Source organism: Ambystoma mexicanum, chromosome 8, assembly GCF_040938575.1.
Source record: "Ambystoma mexicanum isolate Mex_15411 chromosome 8, UKY_AmexF1_1, whole genome shotgun sequence".
NCBI lineage: Eukaryota > Metazoa > Chordata > Amphibia > Caudata > Ambystomatidae > Ambystoma > Ambystoma mexicanum.
In genome coordinates this window covers 393,775,689-393,802,711 of record NC_090929.1, presented here as the reverse complement: position 1 = coordinate 393,802,711, position 27,023 = coordinate 393,775,689, and the positions used below count along the sequence as shown (strand labels likewise).

Sequence of the window (27,023 nt, the reverse complement as noted above, 5' to 3'; positions counted from 1 at the left end):
CACTCAGCTTGGCGGCATGGTGCCTGAGTTCAGGTCTTTAGAACATCTTAGCCTGTCTGCGGATAACATGCGCATTATCCAGGCAGCCAGAAAACCCTCAACTAGGTCCCAGTACAGAAACAAATGGCTCAGGTTCTGTCATTGGTGTTTAAACAAGCAGCTGGACCCAGGGGGGGGCTACAATTGACACGGTACTGTCCTTTGTATCCCACTTAGCAGAGTCAGGTGTTCACGTTCTGTCATGTAGAACTTCTCTTTCGGCGGTTTCCGCCTACCTATCTACGGACCAATGCTCTTACTCTCTGTCCAATCCAGTGGTTAAGAGACATTTTGCAGGCTTGACGCGCCTTTATCCTCCGATTCGTAGTCCGCACCCGGCGTGGGATCTAAATGTGGTCCCGACGGCGGCGTGCCATAAACCTTTCGAACCAATGGCCATGGTGGCCCTCAAGCACCTGTCATGGAAGGTGTCCTTTTTGGTTGCCGTCACTTCAGCAAGGTTGTGTGAGTGAGCTCCAGGCTTTTTCAGTGAAGCATCCCTTCTTGGCTTTTCACAAGGATAAGGTGGTCCTACGGACAAATCCTGCTTTCTTGCCGAAAGTGGCTTCTGATTTCCATCTAAACCAGTCGATCTCCATGCCGGTCTTTTTTCGGAACCCCGCTTCAGAGACGGAAAGGGTTCTGCACTGCCTGGATGTTAGAAGGGAGAAGGGCTCTTAAATTCTATCTGGACAGAACATCCGAATTTAGGAGCATCCACAAGGTAAGCAGGCCTCTAAGGCGACTATCTCCCGATGGATCGCTGCCTGCATTACAGAGTCTTACACCTTCCAAGGGCTGAAGCTTCCTAAAGGTATTCATGCACACCTGGTGCGGTGCAAGGCAGCCGCAGTTGCCTTTGAGAAATATGTCCCCTGGGAGACCATCGCAAATGCGGCTACTTGGGCCTCCCCATCGGCTTTTTGTCAGCATTATTGTCTAGACCTGAGCTCAAGATCTGATGCTCAGTTTGGTCAGGCTGTGCTGAAGAACCTGTTTCAGTAAGGGGTTTTCCATCCACCCATAGTTCCTGTAAGGAGTGCTTGGGAATCTCCCATAAGTATGGAGGAAAGGGGACGGGACGTAGGAGTATAACCAGGTTACTCACCGTAGTGACCACCTTACTCCTAGTCCATAGTCCCCTTTCCTCCATACGCCCGCCAGCCGTCCCCTGTAATAAGGTTCCTATGTTATTACTAAAAGGTCTCTGACCTGGCGATAGAAAAGGACTGATGGGCGATGCCAAGATGGGCGGGGTTACGGCCACGTGCCGGGCCCCGAGTAGAAAGAGAGGATGGACTAAAATATTTTGAAACATTTTTGGATGCTTTTACAAAGAGGTCCGGGCCCGTCCCAGAGGACGGAGGAATGTCCCCATAAGTATGGAGGAAAGGGGACTATGGACTAGGGGTAAGGTGGTCACTACGGTGAGTAACCTGGTTAATCCCTGGGCTTGAGGCCAAGGACAAGTCTTGCAGTCTTGTTTTGGATGAGTTGCAGAGGGCTAGAAGCAAGCAGATTTAGAAAGAGGCTGTTGCAGTAGTCCAGCCTAGCGAGAACTAGAGCTCTGGAGACAGTGAGCTTCTGGGGGAAGGAGAGGAAAGGAAGAATAACGCTGAGGAGATGCAGTTGGTAGTGTGACTTCTTAGAGACGTCGGAGATGTGAGGATATGTATATGATCATACATATTGCAGAGCTGCAATACCTTTAAAAACATGTCCTTGAAGATTAGAGTCGACACATGTTTCGACCCCTAAGTCTTTCTCAATAATACCTCTCTAATCCAGGCACTTGCTAGAATTTCAGTTAATGGTTATTTGCAAACGCGGCACGCCGATCTCGGCACAACTACACCCTAAATAGGGTATGAAATATAGCTTATAGAACTGAATGAGTACACCAACCACTGAGCAGCAGGACAGTGGTCACACTTATTGACTATTGACTATAGCTCAGTGGCAATGGTCGAGTTCATATGCATGACAAGAAATATGCTAAATAATTGAAATTCTAGTAAGTGCCTTGATTAGAGAGATAGTCTTGAGAATGACCTAAGTGTCAAAACATGTCAACTATAATCGTCAAGAACATGTTTTTAAGGGCATTACAGCTATGTAATATGTATGATCATATATTGTAAAGGTGCCCAATGTATGGCATCTGTTATGTTAGGTGTTGGAATTGACAAATAATGGAAATTAAAAATCCAGGATATGTAAACTATGGTAAAGCGCAATTGTTATTGTTGATAACCATTGTGCCTCAATTTTACAAAATAGGTGTGGGGCAACACCTATATAAACTAGAGTTGCAGCTGACCTTCGTAGATTAGAGGGTGCCCTAGCTCATGATTACCCTGACATTACCCCAAGTTTGTCAGTAATCTTATGTATACATTGCTCTGGGAAAATGACGGGCTCCGGTGGTGCTTCGGTGCGCTCCCCCCGCAAAGACTAGAATGAAGGGGCTGAGCCCACAGGGCCAATCTTCTCCCACTTCAGGCCTGCCCGTTAAGATGCTGGGTCTTCTCTTGCGGGCAAGCCACCGCTCACTGGGCTTACAGGTTGAAGTGGAGCGCTGCACCATCTTGGTTTCAGACCCGTCAGGGTAACAGGAACGAGAACTCCGAAACAAGCTGTTCTGCATGCCTCTGATTCTCAATAGTTGCTCCCGTCGGGGTCCCCCGCCACGGGCAGCATTTTCTCTGCAGAGTCATGGTCTTATGCTGCGTATCAGGGCATAGTTACCAGGATCGAGCCAGGAGCGATCACAGTGCCATGCTTTGTGCTCCGGCCCCAAGCCATGCCCTCCAGATGCTTACTTAAATACAGCTTCAAGCCTCAGGCTCAGTCCCAGCATGAGTTAACCAACTCACGTACCTCCAGTGTCGCAGCCGTTCCAATTCCTGTCAAATGTAAACTTCAGCTGTGCCAATTAGCAGATGGACGGCAGCAGCTGTCTCTAGCACCCTTTGGCTTTGCACACCTTGCGTCCTACCACCTCACGGGCTTCACCGCTGCGGGCTACAAGCAGGGTTTAAATATACAGAGTGGCATGGCCACGGTGCAAAAATTAAATGTGCTGCCATCAAGAATTGTATCTCATTGAATTCCATCAACTCTTTGCCTGACCTTCCCGAAATACAATTGATCAAAAAACCCTCAGTCATCCACTCCTTCAACAAGATCAGCATGATCTGCCAACAGACGACACTAAAGCTACAGCTGACTGTGCACCATGTATCCCATCTAGCAAAATCACTACTACCTGGACGAGTTTCAAGATATTTAAGCTGGAAGAACTAACTGCCACCGTAACATACCTCAAGGCCAGATTTATGCGGCTGACATCCTCCATGCCTCCATAACCAAGACCCTTCTGACTGAAGCACTCCTCCCTTACCTGGCAAACATCAACAACTCCCTCACTCAAAGCACATTTCCCTCATCTCAAGACTGAACAAATACTCCTGCTTCTCAAGACACAAACACTGAATCACAACGACCACCGCAACTACCACCCCATTGTCCATCTTCTTTTCCTAGATAAGGTCCTGTAGACAGAAGTAACCGCACTGCTCTTTCAACACCTTGACATCAATAACCTTCCTCTGGTCTACCAATCTGGCTTCAGACCCAAATGCATCATGTAAACGGGTCCCATGAAGGTGATTGACGATGCCCTTAACTTCCCCAACGATGCCCATCTTTGCCTCCATATTCTCCTCAACCAGAAGCGTTGTACACAGTAGACCACCAGACACTCACCGACATTCCACATCGCTGCATGGGTATCAGCCAGTTAGTCCTCATCTCATTCAAATCCTACCCTGTTAACTGCCACCAATTTGTTCAAATGGATTCCTCCAGATCACCAATTCTTCCCATCACCTGGGGAGTCCCAAAGCATCTATCTTCTGCCCCCTAAATGTTCTACCTTTACATGGAACTGCTGTGAACCCACCTGGCTCCCAAAACATCCACCAATACGCGGATGACATGCAGTTATACCGCAATAGCTCCTTCACTGAAGACATCCAATGGCTGAAGGTCTTCCTTATATTGATCCAGTCCTGGATGGCCAGTGATTACTTAAAACTCAAACCCTCTAAGACTGAGTTCAGACAGTGTTAGGAAAAATGTCCATTTCATGTGCAATTTTCCCTCTAGTTGTGAACCCCCAAACCTTTTGCTGATGTCTGTACACCATAGTCTGACTTTACCAGAGGAGCACAGCCTTCTGCTGCACTCTCCTGGGCTTTTCGCTCACTTTTAATGGGGAAACTGACATGCCCTTAAAGACAGTGAGTACTGGAAGACTTTGTTTCCCTTAGTCCTTGTCCATGTTGCAACTTTTCTGCAACATGTAACACGTGTACAATGTACTTAACAGTACAGTGCACTTGGATCTAGTCATTTCCAAAGGCCCTAGATACTCTCGAAGGATTTTTTAGGAGAAGTGCAGACATGCCTTGGACAGGGCTGGTGGCAGCTTCTCATTTCGCATATTTTTAACGCTTTCTTGCCCGGTAAACCGCGATTATCGCATTTGGCAAGTTTTTTGCGGCCTGGCCCCAAAATGGCCATGCCACAAGGTTCTTTGTCCTGTCCTTTGGCCATCTTGCCCCTTCACCTTCCCCAGGTCGAGCCTACCTGGGTCAGTCCTTATTTGGGCATGCATTTTCCTGCGACATGCCAATCTTTCGCTGGCTTCTGCATGCCTTGTGTGCGCGCTCCCAGGATGTAGGCAGGAACGTCTGGTTCCAATACACATCCTCCGTGCCAGAGAGTCTGGAGTGCTGTGAATGCCTGGGACCACCGTGGTCATGATTGGTCCACATATGGTATGCCTGTATGTGAGCAGATCTCCCATTGGGTCCTCTTGATTTTGGCATGAAGGAGATTCTGGATAAGAGAAGGCCCCAAACACCCATACCATGTCGATCTCTGGAGTTATCACTGAACGAAGGATAGGATCCAAGTATCCTGAAACCAAGAAGCCGAGTCGAGGAACTGCTGGCGACTCGCTGGAAGGTTTGGCACCCTGAGCCCACTGTCGTCTCGCTGGACCCCTCTGCATCTGATCCTCCTAGAAGGTCTGCAAAGGCGATTCGACCCATTGGAATAGTTGGACCAACTAAAACTGAAAGTAAGCCTTTTTCGGAAGTGTCCCTGGGCCATCCAGTGGACTGACTAGCTTGCGCAGACGTTTTGCTCTGATACCGCCGCCGTTTCGAGGAGGCCCTTGAAACTTGCCACATCGCAAGCTCTGTGTTCACAGCACTCTCACACCTCATTTCGTACACTTGGCATTCCCAGGTCTGGAGTAAAGTGAGTGCGCCCGAACCGGAGTTTACGCGGTTGCTATGTCGCCCAAGTTCATTGCAGCTGTGGTCCTGTTTTCCCTGAAGCTTGCTACAGTGGAACTGGCCTGACCCATCCACCAGGAGCCTAGAAATCACCACTGTCCCATAGGGGAATCAACGCTGTAACTTTGTCGATGAAAGCCGCAGAGCCGCGAGATTGCCGCATTTGAACCTGCAACTGAAGTGGACTCGACTGCCGATATTTGGTCCGGCGTGCGCCAGGGGTTGGTGAGTAATCGCAATCCTAACAGGTGGCCCCCAGTGCATCCATCAATTTTTACACACAAGTGGCCCCTGAGGGCCCCCTCCTTTCCACTGTTAGTGCAAACTATTTCCATCTCTTGGAATCGACTCAAGTGGAGACCCTCCTCTAATAGTGGGAACCTATTATGCATCACCTCACCTACCTTCCTGAGCTGCTACAGCCCCTATTAAAGACCCTGCTTTGCCCATGTGAACTACCACATGCGCCAGCATCGCAAGTACATTTGAGCATTAGGCTCCTCATCTTAGTGATTGGACTGCCTTTCAGTTAGGATTGTGTTTGATACAGAAGGGCCTAAAGACTATTTGCACTGCTTGCTTCTTTCCCTTTTTAGGTTGTGGACCCATTTGGTGCATTCATCCTTTGGACCCCATTGGTCTTGTATATATGTGTATAGATAGGATTGTGTTGGTTTAATAGTTTTGCGTGTGTTGAATTGCAAAGGCCTTGGAATAAATGTATTTGTATTTTTGATTTATATACACCTGACTAGGAGTGATTTGTAAGTGTCCTTTATTCTGTGTGTTCATTGAGGTCTTTCAGACACCATCACCACTCCTGAGACCTAGTCTTGACCGCAGCCGTAGCTACCTTGATTGGTCTGGCTTGTTCAGAAGGTTACCCTGTTCCAAGAAACTAGGCTGGCCTTCTGAATCTCTGCCCACCAGGTCAGAGTTCAGAAATCCATCTTAACACAGTCTTGCTAATGAAGCAAGAGTATTTGTTGAGGTGGATAGTGTAATACCACCAAGGTGCAGGGGGGGTTAGCATGCGGTTTTGCCACCATGTAAGTCTGCCAGGGGAGGCCAGGTCAGGCAGGCCCAGAAGAGAAAATATCCTGGGCTACGTGTGCAGAGCGGCACCGCAGCACAGTGCAGCTTGTTAGTCTGTCCTGGAACCAGTCGGGCCATGTCCAAAGAGGATGAATGGGATCGCCCTGCCCGTAGTCAGTGCATGCATTCCAGATTCAGGAGATGTCCTAGGCCTCATTCTCCCTGCAGCTCGTATCAAGATGGTGGGGCACCGTCCTGCATGGAGCCACGAGGATGGGCTTGCATGAAGAGAAGTTCCGGACAGCATCCTCCATTGCAATCCCCGTCGTAGAGAGTTGCAGCAAGTGCCAGGAGCGCAGCGGCCCCCAAAGCATGAAGCCTTTGACAAAGAGAAAGAGATTGGCCTCTCGAAGGTGACGGTCAGCGTGAAACATCCCTGAGGCACAGGGTGCCACTGGAAGAGCAAACAGTTGCAGGGCTACGTGGTGATGGTGGTGCCCCACATGGGCATGGTGCACTGCCAATACTAATTAGCTTCGGAGCTGCTGTGGTCTGAGCAGTGCCCCACGTACTTAGTAGGTGGGCCAGCCACTCGGGGGGAGGGGGGCGGCAGGGTGGGCAGACTCACCCCAGAAAAACACCACACCAACTGTCTGCAACAAGTAAGGTACTGTGAACAAGTTGCAGGGCCCAAAGTGTGACTGCCTGTAGTAGACATACCCGAATGTATGTAATACTGTAAATGTATGTAGTGCTTTATGTAATTAGTATATGGTTTTTTAATCATCTATGTATAGTTATTTATGACAATATTTATTAGGGACTTATAGGAGAATCTGGTTAAGGTTTATGTGGGGGAGTTAGTTCTAGAGGGGGTGTAATGTTAGTTGAATATACCCATGCGTGATAGGGTTGGTAGAAATGGCGGCCTGTTAGAGCCACACACGGGAAGGGACCACCCACCAGTCCCAGCTTCTGGTCCCTCTATGTTGGTGATGCTAGATAGGTAGCAGAGATCTGTCCCTTCCGTTCTTCCTAAGGGTCCCTCCTTGAACCCATCCAGGGAGTGTAGGCTGGCAGAGCAAATCTCAAGGAATTCATGTCACGGTACACTAGGCTAGACAAAAAAGAAGGGATTCTTTATTAGTAGTTTTTAAGGTTAATGCTTTTTTCTTGGAAAAAAAATGGGGTCCTTTGGGATCATAAAAAAATCCACTGTGGTGTCTGGTGCCCATTTGAAGGGTCATATCAGAAAGTTAGAAACTCAGGGGGTAGACCATCTCCAGTTGGAGGTTGGTGTGATGATTCACAAGGTGTCATCACTTCTCCCCAGGAGGGAGTCCTTTCCCATGAGGCTAAGGAGTTGAGGCAGCTACTCAATAGTCCCCCTAGCAGTGATTTAATGTGTGAGGACCTCATGGGGAGGGATTCCCCCTTTGGGGACCAGGACGACCACCTGCGGTGCAGCCCTGGTAATCCCATCACCCACACACATTCCCTAGTCCTACACGCCACCTCTGATCCTTTCTTATAGAGCAAACATATGTACTGTTGTCATAGTGAAGAAAACAGCCAAGTAGGAAGGACTAGGGCAAGACAGAACATCACAGGTATGAAGATGACACCTTCAAGCACTGCTAGGAGGTAACTCACCGGATCCATGAAGAGCGCCACGCGATCATACACTGCAGGTGTTGACGTTAGGCAGAAGCGGGACCAGTCCTGCTTAAAGAAATCTGAAGACAGACTCAAGGTTTTATTTGAGGTGCAGGGAACTCGAGATATTTGAATGCCAACAGAAGCAGGTGGAGCAGCAGATGTCAGCGAGAGGATTCGAGAGTCAACCGGGACCATGCAGGAGCAGACCCCTCTGCCCGACCTGGAAAGAAGAGCGTTGGTGTAATAATGGCCATGTGGACTGACAGGTCCCACAGACGCTGAGACCACAAAGGTGGGAGATCCACGAAAACGCTGTTGAGTTCACTCTGGCACAGCTTCCAACACAAATACAGTTCTGCAACGTGGATCAAGGCCCGTCTGGCCTTCCCCGTTTTTCTCTTTTCTCGACTTCCAAAAATAATTTTTCAACCAAAATGTTTACAAAGGTCCCCCCTCTGCTGGGCTCAGACCTCTCACGATAAAGTTCAACACAAACTTGCAAAGAGGAGTGGGGGGTTCCTTCCCCAAGCTTACTTCACTTTGGGTCTCCCTCTGCCGGGCTCGGACCACTTTTGAATGTAAAAGGCTTTCGAATGTGCCTGGCTAATTTTTCAGACCACTGCAGGACCACTTTGACTCAAAAGGTATAGTTCAATGTTTACTTTCCCCTTTCTAGGAGTTAAACCTTTACATATCACTTTTGCTGTACATTCGCTTTCTTGCTTCAAACAATTTACCTTTCACAGAGACTTTTGAGTAGGCTACTTCCTTTTGTCCGACTACTCTCTTACTTAGTATTGCGGACCTTGCAGCTGCCTTTTACTTTAAAGTTCATTCACAGGTCTGTCTTTCCTCGTGTCTCATTCACATGCCTCCAGCCTTCACTTGTGATAAAAAAGGTGCTATTTCAAACTTCAACACACACCGGTCTTTCAGGTCACTTGCCAATTCACCTGCTGTGTGTGTTTCTTCTTTGCTTTATGAGTGCCAATTTATGAGTCAAGTTTAGTACCACAGGCTTGGCCTCACCTCCCCAACTCTGCCGTTCACCCAGGAGGGTTGCTGGTGTCCTTGAAACACAATGCAGTTTTCACTTGTGGGATCTGGACTACTCCATGTGTCTCTCGTGGCCTGACAGAGGCAACAACCTCCAGTAGCCTTTACTTCATGTGAGAAGAGCTAATTGGCATCAGGTGTATGCACTTAGAATTAAGTGCCTGACTTGCCTGACCTGATTACCAGGACATTGCCAGTATGATGTGTGAAAGTTCATGTTGTTACTCTCAGCCACCCTCGTCCTCGCCCCAGTGTTTAAAAAGGGGTGTGGGCTATGGGACCTCGGAGCATCCCAAAATAAAGAATGGTTTGGATAAACAAAAAAGGGTTAATACGTCTCACTGCCACTCACCGAAGACCCCTCACCCAGGTGATCCTCCAGCACTGGTCCACCCCCAGGGTCTGGATCCAAAGGCGATGGCAGTGCCCTGGCCACCTGAGAGAGAGATCCCTGGGGACTAGCGGTCGAGACACCCTCTGGTTTCTCACAACACCAGATAAGGGTCTGGGACCCAAACTTGACAAAAAGCATCGGAGGAAATCTCCCTCGTTACAGTGGAAAAGGAAAACTACTCAGTTCTGATAAAGATGCCAGGGGAAGGGAGTCATTCCCCCTGGCATTATTGTGAAGTGCACCAAATCATACTAGGGGAAGGAAGTCATTCCTTCTGGTAATTTTGGTCTAACAGAACACTCTTTTGAATATTACCCAAGATGAAGGCTAAGGGAGCCTTTCTCCTTAAAGGTCCTCCTTTCTGTTAGTTTACCTTTAAATTATATAGTGTGAAGGGTAGAAGTAGGTTTTCGACACAGGACGTGGAATTTACATTGACTGACATTCTGACAGACCCTTCTGGTATTAGGTTTGAGGCAGGGAAACCCCTCTTTGAAGTTAGGGATCGTAAGGACCTTTTTCACACACAAATAAATAAGTCTATAATCAAAACCATGCCACCTTTTGTGTCTGCTTCCTTCTTCGACGCCCTTACACAGGCTAATAATGTTTTTTAATTAGCAGGTTTTCTAGTGTGGGTTTGAGTGTGGTAAGCAGTCCCTCCATGGCCAAGGGGGGGTGCAAGAGCACAGGAACCATCACGCCAGAGCAAGAATGCCAGGGCTACAGAAGGTTTTAAGATAACCTTAAAAAAAAAAGTAGTTCCTAGGTCACTGCAGAAGATACACTATCGGACAGGCTTCCCACGCAAGAATCACAAGACGTAGACTTCTTGGAAGAGGACCTGGAAGAAGAGGGTGACGAAGTGGAGAACTGTTCAGGGAGGGAAGGCATTTATGATCACAAGTTTTCTCACAAAACCTAGCACATGTCAGTTTGCTTATATAAGAAAGAAAATGGGTGGGCAAAAAGGGAGGCACGTTCCCATATACAGAAAGATGGACCACATGCAAAATCCCCAAGCAAGTACACACAGACTTTGTCTACCTTTAGAGATTCACAAATAGCTGTCAAGGAGTATGAATGGGAGCAAGGCAATCCACAAGACAACAATGTTGAGTCTCCAGAGGAGACAGCACCACCTACATCTGAATCACCCACAGAGGATCAATTCGCTTATGGGGCATTATATAAGAGGGCAGCAGCAAGGTATAATGTCGGCTTTAAACAATGTGTTGTAGAGAAGGACTTTATATAGCACACTCTAAAAGAGTAGTCAAAACTTTAGAACAATACATTCTTCCTTTTTCTCCTGCCTCTCCAGTACACACAAAACCTTGGTCCAATGCCCCAGACTCCTTTGCATCAGGTCCTTTTAATTTTTCCATAGTAAAGGTGCCCGCTGACTGTCTTCTCTGCTCACACTTGAGCCATTATCATTTGGGTTTGTACTTAGATTTTCACAGCTGCAACCACTTGATTACAAACCCAGAGCCATGTTAGCAAGGATACCTCTTTATTCTGGGGGTGCTGTGCAACTGTCTATGCTTTGCTGAGTAGTACCGGCAATTATGGGTTTAACTTGAAGCATCAAAATATGCGTGTTCAGAGCGGACTATCATTTTATAATTTCTTTTGTGGTTGGAAAAAAAAGTTCACACATCACTTTATTTTACTTACTTCCTATAACCATTGTTAGTGCAGGTTGGAAGATTTTTTTTAAACATGCCCCGCAAGTTCTGCTGTCCACTTTACGAACATGTCATTTTTTAAAAAAAATTGATTACAAATTCTTTCCTATATTTGATTATTTTGAGTCTTTTGGGAGAATTGTGCCCTAGACATTTCTCATAACCACGGGGCGGACAATTAGACATTATTTCAAAACATTTTCTTCTCTCTTCTAATTCAAAAGGCATAACCTTTTCCTAAGTATTTTATACTAATCCCTACTCTATACAAATGAAGATCAAAAAGTGTCCTGGTCAGAGCGTTAAAATGGTCCATTATAAAATGAAGCCCTCTGTCCAGAAATCATATTCTAACCAATTTTCTCTCCTTAGTGCTCTACAGATAATACAAAAAAACAACCAAGACATACTTTGGGACTTGCCCCAGGGAACGGGATAGCTGCCCGCTTCTGACGGATGGCTGCTCGCTTCTGACCCTGTACTTCTGTCTCTTTAACCTAGTCCCTTGCCCACGCTCACAGTCCAAGACCAACTTGGTTTCTATGGTTCACCTTGAAACGTGTTTCTCACAGTCGTCCTCCCTTCTAGGAGAATTTAGTATTTCCTTTTTCCACAGTCTAGGGTTCTTTGTCTCTTCCTTCCCCACTGTGGAGTTTGATCTTACCCATTTCTCACTCTGGGATCCTGAGTTCTTTTCCCCACATGGGAGCTTCTCTCTATCTCTCTTTTCCCCATTACTGCAAAATTAAACACTTCGGGCTGCACGAATATTCCTCCCTGATTGGTTTTCTTCCTGACATGCCTCCAGAAGGCCGATTTTCCTCAGTTCTGCGGTCTTCCATGAGAAGGATGGAAGGCAGTTTGGGTCAGAAGCCGAACCAGCCATTGTTAAAGGGTTCTAACACACCTTCGCTCCTGCATACCCCATAAATATGTTAGTCTCAGGGCAGGATGGTACTTTAAGTCCTCTCTAAATGTTCTCTGTTCACTAAAGGGGAGTACCCTCCAGAGGATCCTGCCTACCCTGTCCCATAGGGGGGGGTTACGCGTAGAGCGCCCTTTCTCTCTAGTCTCCCTAGGTGGTGACTCCTACTTGGGGAGAGTTGACAAACTCCTTGCATTTGTCAAACCTTCCGTACTTGTTCTGCATTAAACGTTCTTTGGGCCAGTTTGGGTGGACTCTTGATTACCACAATGACTTTGAGGTGGGACTCTGGATTCAGAAGAGACTTTCAAATACCCATGGGTCACCCAAAGTTTGCTTGCAGTTAAGAATGTATACTGGTCCCTGATGACCCAGTTCTCCCGGGAATTTTGCGGAGATTTCATAAAGCTCTTTACATCAAGTTTCTGTGTGTTTGCTCAGACTAAAGTGTAGATATAATGTATTCCCATCCACTCTCCATGGTGGCTCTTAATCAGCTTTATCTTTAGAGGTGGAAGTCCCTGGATACAATAATTCATAGAGTGCACCAGTGAAATGTGCTTTGCTCTTGAAATTCAGAGTTGACATAATTGATTCCCATTCACAGACTTATAGTTTTCATTTCGTTTTACAGATTGCAGTTGCTCGTGGAAGGGATGGCTTTGGTTTCACAATATGCTGTGATTCCCCAGTTCGTGTACAAGCTGTTGACCCAGGTAAGGTTGCAACATCTTAAATAAACAGATGCCGTCTCTTCAACAAAAGCAGTGGAGCATTTCAAGGTCTAATGCATTGTGCCTTTATCCGCAATTTTATTAATGGTGGAGTATTTGTTGTTCTGATTAGTCATAAACTATCAATTTTTCAATTGTCATCGGGACTTTGAAAATCCTTTATTTAGATGTCTGTTTTATTTATATCAGAGACACGTGGTGGTGTGCAGCCAAAAATAAATGCTGGATGATTTCAGGCGTCAAAATTTTGCACTAACCATTGGCTTGTCATACTTGACGAGTAAACCATTGTGTAGTATGTGCATGTGGAGCATTCAGGTGGCGAGTGTCTTTTCATGCCTGTTCAGCAGCTTGTAACTTACAATCTTTATCCCTGGTGTTTAAAAAGAAAGCAAGATATTATTCCCACATAGACAGATCTACTTCAGTACTTTGCTTGTGTTCTCACCCTATCCACACTCTTGCCCGTATTACCATACCATATATCCATCTGACCTGTCTTGCTAATATACTGCAGAAGTTGTATAAATTGACTCTTTGCTGGGCGATCTAACAGATCTAAAACATAAAGCTATTTTCATTGCTTAACCAATTTGCCCTGTATGACTCAGAAAAAATGCTTACAGCGATAGACATCATGCTGGCCCTATGCATGGTGGTTATTAGCAAAGTGAAAGGTGTTTTCGACCCCCTGGTGTTAAATTAAATTGATAGCTCATCAATATTAGTGACTGTGAAACTAGCTGATCTCATACTTTTATTACCTGATTTTGATCAGTTCATTTTTAGTGAAATGTGGGGGTTGGATTATCAGAATGTAAAATCTGTCACTAACGGTATGAATTTTGTTTGATAAATGATTGTGTAATTCATATTCACTTCTGACTTTTGAATGCAACATGTGCACATTGAGAAATGCAGTTCATTACCGTTATTGGTTTATTTGATCATATTAATGTCATTTAAATGTAATTTAAACTCGGTCCTGTGAAAAGTAGTCACTTCCTTTGTTTATTTTGGCTTTATGGTGGTGAGGAACGCAAGCAATCAAAATCTGATTGCTAATTTTAAGCAAAAGACGATAGGTTTAGCATCACAAGCCACCATAATTAATATAAAATGGGGATGGTGTTCCTGTCTGCCAGTAGTGAAATTCTATAAGCTCAAAGTAGTGCCGATTTTGACATATGAGGTGGAAATGTTGATTTTGTGCGCCTCTGTTCCCTCGTCTAAATTCGAGGGGCTATTTTGGAAGAGGGTGCTTTGTCTCCCTAATTGGGTTCCGGTAGCTATCATACGGTACGAGTTCGGTCTGATCTCATTGCAGGCTGTGGTTAAGTCGAAATCATTTTCCCTACTCAGAAAAATCATTGTGTCAGAGTGGGGTGCAGGGTGTCCCTTACTTGCTCTGCTAAATGATTTACTTGTCAATAAGAAAGATAAAACTTTGAATTTATGAATGGTTTATCGTCTAGTTGTTTTAAACTCCATTGAATCTTCGGTTGATACCTTAGTAGCGACTCCCTTAGCCATTAAAAAAAAAACTCTGGCAGGTAGATTGGATATCCGCAGGCTCTCACTGTAAAAACTCTAGGCTATTCTCTTGTTACCATTGACTAGAAAGCTTTAAATAGCCCCTGTAGCTGTTTAAAAAACAAATTCTAACACATTATATAGAATTCAATTTGTTCGCTTCCGCTTGAATTTATTTCCAACTAATGAGGTGCTGGGGGCGTGCCAAAATTGGACAAAAACTTTAGAACATGTTGCCTTTGTAAAGATCTAAATAAGGTCAAAACCCTGAAGCAGCTGGTGGCGTGTCTGGTGATGTTGGGGTTGGGATAGCAGCTCTTTGAGCACAAGGTCTAGTTAGAGAGCTATCACTCCTCCTGAATGCTGGCCTATGCTTCTTGGAGGCTCGCAAACCTCTCTGATATTGGCCCACATTCGATTTTCGAACTTGGTGTTCCATAGAACCATATACGTGATTTATTAATGTAATTGTTTTTATCCTAACTGTTTTATGGATTTTAGTATGTGTTTTCGCTGTAATGGCCATTTTAGTCCTTGAATATCTTTTCCCTTTTTATCGTGTTAGATGTGGTTGGGGTTTTTATTTTATTTTATTTTATTTGCATTTGTATAGCACATTTACAGCCCTAGGGCATCGAGGCGCTGTTACATGAAATCTTACAAGAAAGTGTAATTAGGAACGTTACAGATGACCCAGTTGGTCTCTTAGGTACAAGTGCATAGAAATAAATGACAATACATGAGAGGTAGGTGCCTTGCAAGAATAGTAAAGTGAGCACGCAATCATTAATGCATCAAAAATAACAGGCAGCGGAGTAGGGAATACAGTTATACAAAGAGCTTATTTTTTATGGCTTTACGGAAGGGCCCTTTCTGATGGGCCTCGTGGAAGTGTGCTTAGTGATTCTTTGGGCAAGGTAGGGTGGTGTCAGATCATGAAGGCATTTATGGGTAAGCGAGAGAGTCTTGAAGATGATCCGTTCTTTGACTGGGAGCCAATGGGCCTGTCTCCGCACCTCGGAGATATGGTCTTTCCTTGATGTGCCCGTGGCCGCTCTGAGGGCGTTATTTTGCACCAGTTGGAGTTTGGCAAGGTTCTTGCAGGAGGTCCCTACGAGGAGGGCATTACAGTAATCCAACCTTGATCCGATTATTGCTCTGACGATGGTAAGACAGTTCTGACGGGATAAGAAGGGCCTGGCTGCATTAAGCACTTTGGAATAATAGGCAGATGAGGATGCCACAGCGTTAACCTGCCTTTCCATGGTGAGGTCCGTGTCAAGGTAAACACCAAGAGTCTTAACATTGTTGGAAACCTTGATGGGGATGTTGTCAATAGTAAAGGACAGGTACTGCTGATACAGATTGCCCAGGGTAGTGAGGGAGCCAATTAGGAGGATTTCGGTTTTCTCGCTATTAAGGCAAAGCCAATTATTCGCCATCCATGACTGGATTGTGGAGTATATGCTGGTGAGGGTGATCATGTCCTCTTTGTAATTGCCAGTGAGTGGAATAAGCACCGGAGTGTCATCCGCGTAGTTGGTGTACGAGATGCAAAGAGAGTCCAGGATGCTGAATAGGGGCCTCGTGAAGAGGTTGTAGTGGGTGGGCGCAATGCAGTAGCCTTGTGGGACTCCACATTTGTTGATGCTGGGGGTTGCAGAGGCTGAGTCAGAGAAGACTTTCATAGCCCCTTCTTGGCGAAAGGAGGTGATCCAGGCACAGGCTTTGGGGGAGAATTTGGTTGCAGTGGCGGCAAAGGGTGTTGTGCTCTACCAAATCAAAAACCGCTGATAAGTCAAGGAGCAATAGGAGCGCAGGTTTGCCCGAGTCTCTATGATCGTCCATTTGATTCTTTAGGTCAAGAAAGGCCGTTTCAGTGCCATGCCGTGGGCGGAAGCCAGATTGCCGCAGGCCTAGGAGACGGTTATCTTCGAGAAATTTCTGAACTTGCAGGTAGGCTGCTTTGTCCAAGATGTTTAGGAGGAAAGGGACGTGGTAATAGGTCTATAGTTCCCTGGGACCGTTGGGTCCAGGGATGGTTTTTTAAGGAGCGGGCAGACCCAGGCTTCCTTAAGGTCCTTGGGGACAAGGCCAGTTTTAAATGAAGAGTTAATAAAGGCCGTTATGAAGGGGGCGAGGAGGTGTGCAGAATCTTTAATGAGTTGTGCTGGGCAAGCATCGCCTTTACAGTTGGAGGGTTTGATGGTTTTGAGCAAGGCAATGACTTCCAATTTTGTCATTCCTTTGAAGTCAAAAGTGGTGGACGGGTTACGGTTGGAGCCGGCAGGCTAGTTATCTTGCAAGTCTGCTATGAGAAGGCTTTTTGATGGCCTCGGATTTTGGTTTAGAGGGTATTCAGTTTGTCCAGCATAGCGGACTGAATGTTGTTGCACCAGTTTTCATCCTTGAGGAGAGTGGGAGGAGGAGTAGAGGGCTTCTCGAGCTCCCGGAAGTTAGTGAATATTTCTTTGGATCCTGATTTTGCATTGTTGATCCTGGAGTTAAACGAGGCGGCTTTAGCTTGGATAATGTTGGTTTTGTAGTTTTTAGAGATGGCTTTAAAGACATTCCTGATGGCCTCTGAGGGGCTGGCTTTCCAGGCTGAGAGTGCTAGCCTTTTTTTGGTTCATTGGTCAAGTAAGTCCTTTGAGAACCAGGTATTTGAATTTTTGGCTTTTTTAGCTTTTTTGAGGGAGAGAGGGGCTATAGAGTCGACAGCTTGCCTGATGATGTCTTTGAAGGTGCTTGCGAGCATGTCAGGGTTTTGAGAGAACGGGGCTTGGAGTGCGGGAACCGATAAGAAAGGTGCAATGTTTCCTGCAGTGAGTTCCATAGATGTTGGTGCAAGGTGTGCTGCTTCTTCTATGATCTCTTTGGTGGGGTTTTATGTATGTTTCAAGTTTTTGGTTTATTGCTTATTGAAATTGTGAAAGGTTAATCTTATTTTTATTGAACCATAACGCGAAGAAAAAAAGATTCTTTAACAGAATTGTCACCTGATAACTCAATTTACAGCCTGATTACATAAGTGCCAGGAAAAGGGCACTTGTTTGACTCACACCATACTCAAATATTCCCTGTATGACTACACATGTATCTATCTATTTGAAAGTTGAATATAAATAAATGTTGGGTCATTTGAGGCTTTACATTGCTTATGAGGACAGCAGAACATGTGGGATGTACCTTACAATACGGTGCAAGGCCTTTAATAAGATTTTTGAGGCTGCACTTGACATTGACAGCCAAAACCTGTTGTCTCAGCTATTCCTTTTCAGATTCCACTTAAAAGCAGTGGGAAATGGGATGACTGAACTGAATTGTCTATAAAAATCAAAACGGATATTTGGCACCATGGGATTTGACTTACTTTTGTGTGCCTAAGGGAAAAACTAGAGATCACTTCCGAGCTGCACTTTCAAGAGCTGCTGATTCAGGAAAGGATTAGGTGACCTATGTATACCATAATGTCTGTTAAGTAATTGGTGCCCCCATTGGGGGTTCAGGTAGGGAAACCTTTTCTTAATGTATAGTGGATCGTAGGAAAAAGTAGTGCAGCATAAAAATTCACCTAAAAACCAGGTAGAGAGTGTGGTAAAATAACCTTTAACTGGAACTACTGTAAACAATTCGATATTGTATTCCATTATGCTAACCTTTGTGGGTATCCCAGATGTGGAGTGGAGAAAGGTTCTCGTCTGTTAGTTCCTGAAACCATCTACCCTTCCTGAAAGTGCACTTCCTGTTGCTGTGCATCAGATCTGTTTTCTTTGCTTTATCAGTATGGTGCCGGGTTTTCCCACATCACTGAACATCTTATTTCTCACTGAAGACCGATTTTCAGGCGTCAAAGTGATGCCTGTTTCAACTATGGTGATGAGCATGACTGATTTAACCAGAATTCCCGGTGGGGGATATATTGGCAGAAACCAGAAAGTCGTCTCCTGGATGGTGTGTCCTGAGATATGAGACAAGACTGTTCTGAGAAATGCATCACACCACTGAAAGTAAAGCTGACATAATTTTTTGTTTTTCACATACAATAGTTTGTTCTTTCACTGAAGTTACTACCTTTGACTGAACAGTACTGGTGCAAGTCTCCTTCTACCAAGTCTCTGAGAAAATCCTGTTAAACTTCTCAATTGAGGCAAAAAACAAAAAACGTTGTACATCTGCATTTGCTGGCTGCAGAAAGAGACCGTAAAATCATCAAAGTAAGCAGCTTCTGCATCTTGTTACAGTAATCGTCTACTGGCTCAGGAATGAGGCAAACACTGAATTCTTCATTTGGTTAGAGGGCTCATCCCTCCCTTTTTACCCCTCAGTTGGTTTATGAAGTCTGCTGGCCCCAGAACCTGAATGCTTGAAAGGTGCACAGACAGAACACTTTCCTCTCCGCACAGGTACACTTGTTATGACCTGAGCACCGTCAGAAGGCTACAATAAACTCTGCACTCCTCATGATTGCGCAGCCTTTCCACTGGTTGATCAGTCACTATGTGTCCCTAACCCAATGGGTGTGGACCCACAAGTCCACTGTCCCTCCAGATCAAGACCGTTTGGCTTAGATTTAGAGATGCATGTTTGGGACCCTAGCCTTAGCAGTCTGCATTTTGGTTACTTACTGGGAGCACTTTTACTGTCCTTGCCTAGGGGGAGGAGAGGGCACATTTGTCTAACCCAGGCCTTACCAGTGTAGGGCATGGTCTTTGTGAGTGTGTGGATGGGTGATGGCCTGTACGTCAGGATACCCCCATCGCTTCCACCGGTTTTACTACGACCAGAGCGTGTACCAGAGTCCCTTTTCCAGCCTACAGCCAGATAATTATGGCGGCCCTCCTATCCTGTTGTCCATAGCATCTGGGTAAGAAGTGGCTTTATTTCATTGCCTGACTTTGAGTGAGGAAAATAGAAAGCCGTCTGTGAGGCTGTCACCACCGCCTGGAATCCACCATACCAACTAAAGTGCTCTGTGGCTTATCATGCTTGAAATTGTCTGGCTTCATAGTCGCATGAAAAAAGATTTACTGTTCAGCTTCTCAGAACTTATAGAAATTTGACACAAGAGAGGCTTCCTCAAGAGCCAGCTATGGCCTCCGGAGTGTCCCATGCAATGCAAATGAGCTACCACCTATGGAAATGTATGTCCGAAAAGTATGCTTATATAAAAGAACATTTAAGCCTAAAAGGATTTGACTTCTGTTGTTATTTTGCAGCGTGTCCGGTTATGGGAAAGTGTTGCTGTGTGGTGGGAAATAAATCGAGCAAGGAACAGTCCTCCTGTTCCTTAATGTGTGCCAGATTGTGTAAAGTCTCCAGCTCCTCCTAGCTCTTGGATTGGAGTGCTACTGTTGCAAAGTTGTCTACATTGGAGGAGATGTAGTGTGTTGTTTTGATTGCTGTAAGGAAAGAATAACAATGATGTAATGCCAAGAGAGCAGTAGTTTGGGTCAAGACTGAATACTCCGATAACCTCAATATAGTTAATCGCCTTTAAAGGCAGGTTGGGGTTGGATTAACGACTAAAGGATCTATGGGTTTCAACTAGAATTCCTATTCAGCAACTGTGCTGAAAGGTGTTGGGATGGAGAGCTAAATCTGGTCTAAGAACCGATCTAAGTGAACTTGTCGTCTGAATTCCCTTACCTAATGTGCAGTCTCTGGGAGTTTCGCACTTAGTCGCAGTCTCAGGGCTGTAGCGCCCAGCACGCTTCCTGTCTTCAGTCCCACGGATGTTGTACCCAACATGCTTTTTTAGTTCCTTTTTGTTTTTGGTGTTCTTTGCATAGATATTTCCGTCTGTGGCCACATGTCGCCATACTGGTTTAGGATTTGAAAACATCATGCTCCTACCAATAGATATTAATCCTGCCACCCCACTTGCCTTAGGACTCCTTAGCAGTAGGACTTTCCCTCCCAAAATCCCTTGCCAGGAAATTAACATGAACTTTCCAAACAGTATGTCCACCCTGCCCCTCCCCCTCCTCGCTTGACAGGCCGACGTTATCACCCTCCAGCCCAGGATCACTTTGTTGGGCTTGAGACATGACATGTTGTCTCTGGCTCCTGACGGTCTGAGATATGGCCCTCTGTCGGCTAGAGTTTTTTCCTTGCTCGTGATCCAGCAGCTCAGTTGCAGCCTAAGCAGGCTAAAGATTCTCCCATGTTGTGCCACTATAACCACACCATCCCTCTCCAGGGTCGCAGTCCTAATTTTGCCATACCCCGCTTCCTCCTAGATTCTTATATTTGACTTTGATGTAAACTGATTGTCTAATAATCAGTGGGAATGGTTTTGATCTGTTATGTTATGTTACATAAGGCGCTATATAAATGCCAAGTATCATTGGTATGATCTCAAAGCGCTGGTAGGTTGAACGCACTCAGGAACCGTAGTTCAAGTAAGTAGAGAGAGAAAGAGACGTAAGGTGCGTTGGCACACCGGATATATGTGCAGCGGTGTGGCAGTTGCCTGACAGCTGCTTCCTAGCGGTAGGTGTGGTGGTTGGGAGGTCAGGTATATGTGTTCATTCTGGAGGGATCACACGCAGACTGATTTAGGCCTAAGGGGACGCTTAAGCTGTGTTTAATTAGGATGATGAGAGTATGTGACGGGTGTTAGTATGGGAACAGCTATACCAAATGTGTCATAGTATCGCTGTGTTCTAGTTGAGTGGTGATGTATAAGAGAGAGTAAGCGTTGTAGTGTGATATAGTGGTTATCAATAACGCGCTTAAGATCGAGCACTCCATCTGTACCATCCATTCTATCCATTTTATTTACTCTGTCTGTTCATTCCACTTCGCCTGTTTATCCATTTCGTATTTTACATCCATTTAATCTACTGGTCCTTCCATTATTCCATCCACATAATCTACTCCATCCATTCCGTAGACCTAGTTCTTCCTTCCCATCCGTTTAGTGTGTCCTATCCGTTTCATCCTTCCTATTCATTCGATCATCTCCGTGAGTTCCACCCACTTGATCCGTTCCATCTGCTCGATCTGTTCCATCTGCTCGATCGCTCCGACTGTTCCATCCGCTCCGACTGCTCCATCCGCTCCATCTATTCCATCCGCTCCGACTGTTCCATCGCTCCGACTGTTCCATCGCTCCGACTGTTCCATCCATTCCATTCTGATTGTATTTCCTCCTTGTTATGTGAGTGATTCACACTGCCTGAGCGGTCTCTCTTCCTCAGGTGTTGGGTCACACATCCTCTATTGGTTTCCTCTATTCTGCTTCAGACATTGACCAATTGTTTGAAACCATGGTTTGTACTGTTGTACTGTTGAGGTATAACTGATCTCATGGTCACGCTACTTTGTGCACCACTACGGATCGGCAGCTGAAGGGTTAAAGGTGTCTGAGCCCAACTATGGGAAATAAACGTCTGTAGGACCCGGATCATCCTTGATTAGGGGCTTAAGTGAATGTTTGCCGCTGATGGAGGAGCAATCTGCAGAATCCCCGTTTCTCCCACATCAGAGTTTTGGAGTTGCTGCAGAGCTTGTAATGAAAGCAGTCTCAATATCAGAAGAGATGGAGAGTATTTTGTTCACTCTGAAGACCTGTATGGTGTTTGGAACAATCTGTTCTTTCCTTCGATATTGTGATCAGGGGAGAGGGGGGGGACTAACCTCACTTCTTATTTCTGTGCTACTGAGGGTATAATAAGAAAAAGAGGTTGAGAAGTGGGGAAGAACCATGGAAGATGGCGCATGTACTGTCTCCAGGTAGCACATCACAGCATTTGTGAGCATCTGTGGCCACCAGAATCTCCCTCGCGCCCCTCTGTCTGCTTCAGCTGGCCCCACCCCTCTAATGTGACTTCTTAGCACCCTCTTCCTCCCAAGGATTCCTCATCTATTATATCTATTTCTGAGTGCTAGATGATCTTCTGAATCTTTTCCATCACCATGAAGTGCTGCGTAGTTCTGCGTCGGCGAGGCCTGATGCCTCTATGCACCCCGCGCCAGTCATGACGCCAGGGCCTGTATGTATAGAGTTGCTGCATCCCGGGACCTCTGTTCCTTTTTTCTGTGCACTCTGTTATTTGTTTTTACAGAATATTTGGTTTTGCTAGGTCCTCTCAAATTAGTCTCAATGCCTGAATCCGATGAGGTCTCAAACCCTGTGTGGACTGTGGGCGACAGGTGTCCATGTCAGACCCACACAGCAGCTACCTTTACTGCCTTGGTGAAGGCCACGTTGCGCAGGACTGTGTGTTGTGCCAATCAATTCACCCGAAGGTGCTTTTAGAGCATAAAGCTAAACTTTTCATTTTCCTCCACAAAGAAATTGGTGATAAGCAGACCCATTCGAGGTCACCGGGTGCAGACCGCAGCACCGAGGAACGGTCCCCTACCCGAAATAACAAACAGAAGAAGAAACACCATAAGAGGTTGAGATTCCCTTACGGTTCTTTGCGGCATCATTCTTCTTCTTCGAAGGACAGCTGAGAGGCACCACAGGTACCTTTTTCCACTCAGTCCTCTACCCCTGTGGAATGGGAGGCATGCCAGAATGAAGATGCTAGACCTCTTCACCAAGGTGCTGACAGCACCAGCCCCAAAGCCAGTGGTCACAGTCCCGGTGAGTACAGCCAAGCTGACCGATCCCACTGCACTTGGAAGAGCCAGCAGGGACTCTGCAATAAGATCCCTCGACGAAAGGGCCCATTGGTCACCTGGCTTCTGTTCCCTGTCCAAGGGCGCCATTGTTGCAGACAGACGCAGCACACAAGAGTGTTCTTCCCGCTCCCCAGAAGGGCATATGTATCCCAGCCTATGGTCAGTTATGAGCGAGGAATCCTGAAGGGGAGATGCAGGAAGGCTTTGAGGCCTTCATTAAGAATGGCAAGGAAGTCTGCCATCAGATTCTGCAATCTGGTCTGGATACGGCAGACTGCGTTGCAAGGACAGCGACCACCAGCACAGTCTTGCAAAGGTTTCCTTGGTTAAGGAGGTCAGGGTTTGCTACTGACGTCCAAAAGAAACCTTTGGACATGCCCTCCGGTGGGATGAATTTGTTCGGCACCGAGGCCGACGAGTCGCTCCAGAAATTCCAAGCCTCTAAGGCTACTGCCAAGTCGCTGGGGCTGGTTGTACAGCAACAGTGACCGGCAGGCAGGGGAAGAGTTTTCGTCAATTTGCCACTTACGCCTATAGAGGTAGAGGCCAAGCACCATCAGGTAGGCAAGGGCAATGTCGTCCCTATAAGGGTAGTGGTCAGGGTGTACCTATAGGAAGTGCTTCCACCTACACTGTGCCCTCCACAACCCCTGGCACTAAGCCTCTCTGAAGTAGACTTCTTCCATATGTCCTCTATGGAGGTAGAATATCCTGTTTGGTGAGGAATGGAGAAATAGAACCTCAGATGCCTGGGCCTTTCAGGTGTTCAGTGGCAATACAGCCTTCCTTTTGCCTCTTGCCCTCAGGCCACCCCCATGCCACCAACTGTTGCCTCTGGAACCTCTCTTACTGGAAGAGAGCCATCAGCTTCTGGCAAAAGGGGCAATAGACTTGATACCCTGCTTGGAATGAGGCAACATACTTTCTGATGCCGAAGAAGGATGGAAGTCTGAGACCCATCCTGGATCTGCAGCTTCTGAACATGTTCAAGATGGTCACTCTGGCCCAGATCCTCCAGACCCTGGAAGTGAACGACTGGCTAGTCTCCCTGTATCTCCAGGATGCCTACTTCCATGTGGCTATCCACAAGAAGCAGGAAGTACCTGAGATTCAAAGTGTTGAACTGCCATTTCCATTTCAAACTGCTCACTTTCAGCATTTCTTCGGCACCCAGGGTTTTCACTGGGTTGCTAGCAGTAGTTGTGGTTCGCTTCAGGACAGAAGGCATTCACCAAATCTAGCATCTGAACACCAGTATCAGACTTGCAGCCTATAGCACATCTTGGTTTTTCCCTGACCTCCAAGAAGTCTCTGGTTGCGCCATCTCAGTCCCTCCTGATTTATTGGTGCAGTCTTAGCCACTCGCACAGTCAGGGCTTCCCACCCGAGGACAGAGTGCCGAACATCTTCAGGATATTACAGGTTTTCCAATTTCAGATGACAGTTCCAGCCTCAGCTTTTCTTTGCTTGCTGTGCATCTTGGTAGTGCCAGAGGCCCACCGGTACTTGAGGTCCCTACAGTGGCTTCTGAGCTCCCGAGGTAACAGTTTCAGGGCCAAACTTTGGACCTTCTACTGGTCTCGGGGACAGTGTCCAGAAACTTGAAATGGTGGTACGTGAAGGACAGCACAAAGTGTCGGTGGGCACCACAAAGATTTCTACTGAAAAGATAGTTATATTATCTGCAATGTATTCTTTATAGATGTTTTGGCCTGGAGCTTCCAGTCTGTAAAAGATCCTGTGGCATCCGGATCTCATTAACCAGTTTAGAAGAAAAAGTAAGGTAACTATACCTAACTTAAGGCTGGTGCTCTCAGTTGACCCTTAGCAGGTTGCACAGTTAGATCCAACTATTTGTTGAAATGTTTGTACTGTTTCATAAATGCACAAAGGCGGTAGTTAATTTTCCCACAAGAAATGTTTAATTCACACTTCTAGGTTAAATATTTCAAATTCAATTCTCATTTAGCGAGGCAACTCGAAAAAAATAGGTTGATTCATCAATAAGCACATATGCCAATGCATTTCGGTCTATGACCATCTTCAGGGCCATGCTTAAGTGAATATTCAGTCAACTAAACAATGTTAGCATCAATCACTTTAAAATGCAACATTTTAAACAAGGAAACAATGTATTTACAATAAAAGAATTGGTGAAGCACATACCCCTAAATAGATCAGAGTGAACGAAGTCGACAAGGGAGAAAGTAAATGAAAAGTATGTCAATATCGTTAAACAGCTATGCATGTTCATTGTTTAACTCCCCCAGATGTTCGGCAGTCTGTACCTGCTTTAAATTGGTTGTCCTCTCATCTGAGTGCTCTCAAATGTAGTTTCCAACATTCCTGTTAAGCAACAGTTGGAGAGTGTGTAAGTATTTCTATCCATACATCAAGTTATACTTGTGTGTGCGTGTTATGTGGAGTCTCTTACCTGCGTCCACGGTGTTCGCGTGCAGAACTGATCGCATTCGCTGAGAAAGCGAAAGTGTAATGCGCACGGGCACCGACGCTATCTACGATCGCCATGGGAACGTGAGCGGGGCGACGTGTAGCAGCGCGAACGCCGCCGCACGTACGCCTCGGGACCCACCTCTCTGCAGGGATGCAAAGGGGCGGGACTATTGCCATGGCGACCCGTTTGGATATATGCATGAAAACACTAGTAATAACATGTACATGAAGTATAAAACTCGGGGTATGCGGATGTTTCTATTAGGGGATGTCTCTTACTATGGAATAGTCGTATACCCATTCTTTTCGCAATAATTTCATTCCGTTAACCACAATGTAAACAAAAACCAATAAAGTGCCAACCCAAGTAGAAAATCTAATATAAAGAAATAATTCATCTTCTATATATCGTAAATCAACCTATTTTTTTTGAGTTGCCTCGCTACATGAGAATTGTATTTGAAATATTTAACCTAGAAGTGTGAATTAAACATTTATTGTGGGAAAATTAACTACCGCCTTTGTGCATTTTTGAAACAGTACAAACATTTCAACAAATAGTTGGATCTAACTGTGCAACCCTGCTAAGGGTCAACTGAGAGCACCAGCCTTAAATTGGGTATAGTTACCTTACTTTTTCTTCTAAACTGGTTAATGAGATCCGGATGCCACAGGATCTTTTACAGACTGGAAGCTCCAGGCCAAAACATCTATAAAGAATACATTGCAGATAATATAACTATCTTTTCAGTAGAAATCTTTGTGGTGCCCACCGACACTTTGTACTTCTTGAGCTTGGTCTAGGCATTATCCAAGATGGAGGCACACATTTTAATAACATTGAAGAATTGCTATTAGAAATAATGTCATTTGCCGACATAGAAGGCTTAACGACAAATAGAGCTGATACGCTAGGCTTTACAGCCGAAGAGGTAAACAAAATTCTTGGTCTCATCACTGACAGTGGAATCAGTGCAACAAGCAACAAAAAAACAAGATCCAACCAGCCAAATAAAACAATTGGAATATCTAATAAGGAAGGAGATAAATCATAAACTCCATGCAGTTACACTGGGGAGATACCACAAAAGCCAAAGAATACCAAGAGGTCTACGGATACAGCTGCGACCCACCTTATGCAAGGAAAGCAAAGCCTTTGTAAAAAAATGGGAAGCCATATCAAATAAATGTTCCTTAGACCTTATTTTACTAACTATACAAGAATTGGCCAAAGACCTAAAAAAATTTAGGAGAAGAAATCGAAAAAGAATTAGTGGTGACACTGAACCGAGAAGAAGTAGACTCTATTTTGGAAGATATTAATAATAAATTGTCCGGATACAAATCAGAACTGGAAGCCAAGAAAATCCAAAATTAAACGTGACACCTATGATTTTTTGAAGGATGAAGTTTATAGTTGGATGGAGAAATATGGCCCTCCACTAAGAAAACCAAAACTAAATTATACTAGTGAAACGTCCAGCTCTGGTACCGACA

At 45.6% G+C, this 27,023-nt stretch overlaps 1 protein-coding gene across 5 annotated transcripts in view; it reads left to right on the top strand.

Annotated features, from left to right (window-relative positions):
* Positions 1 to 27,023, top strand: part of RGS3 (regulator of G protein signaling 3) — a 1,502,625-nt gene that overhangs the window by 734,759 nt on the left and 740,843 nt on the right. For all 5 annotated transcript variants that reach the window (XM_069609876.1, XM_069609875.1, XM_069609874.1 and 2 more), the window contains one exon: positions 12,803 to 12,884. In XM_069609876.1, coding sequence (XP_069465977.1) covers positions 12,803 to 12,884 — 82 coding nt within the window. The remainder of the gene's footprint in view (positions 1 to 12,802; positions 12,885 to 27,023) is intronic.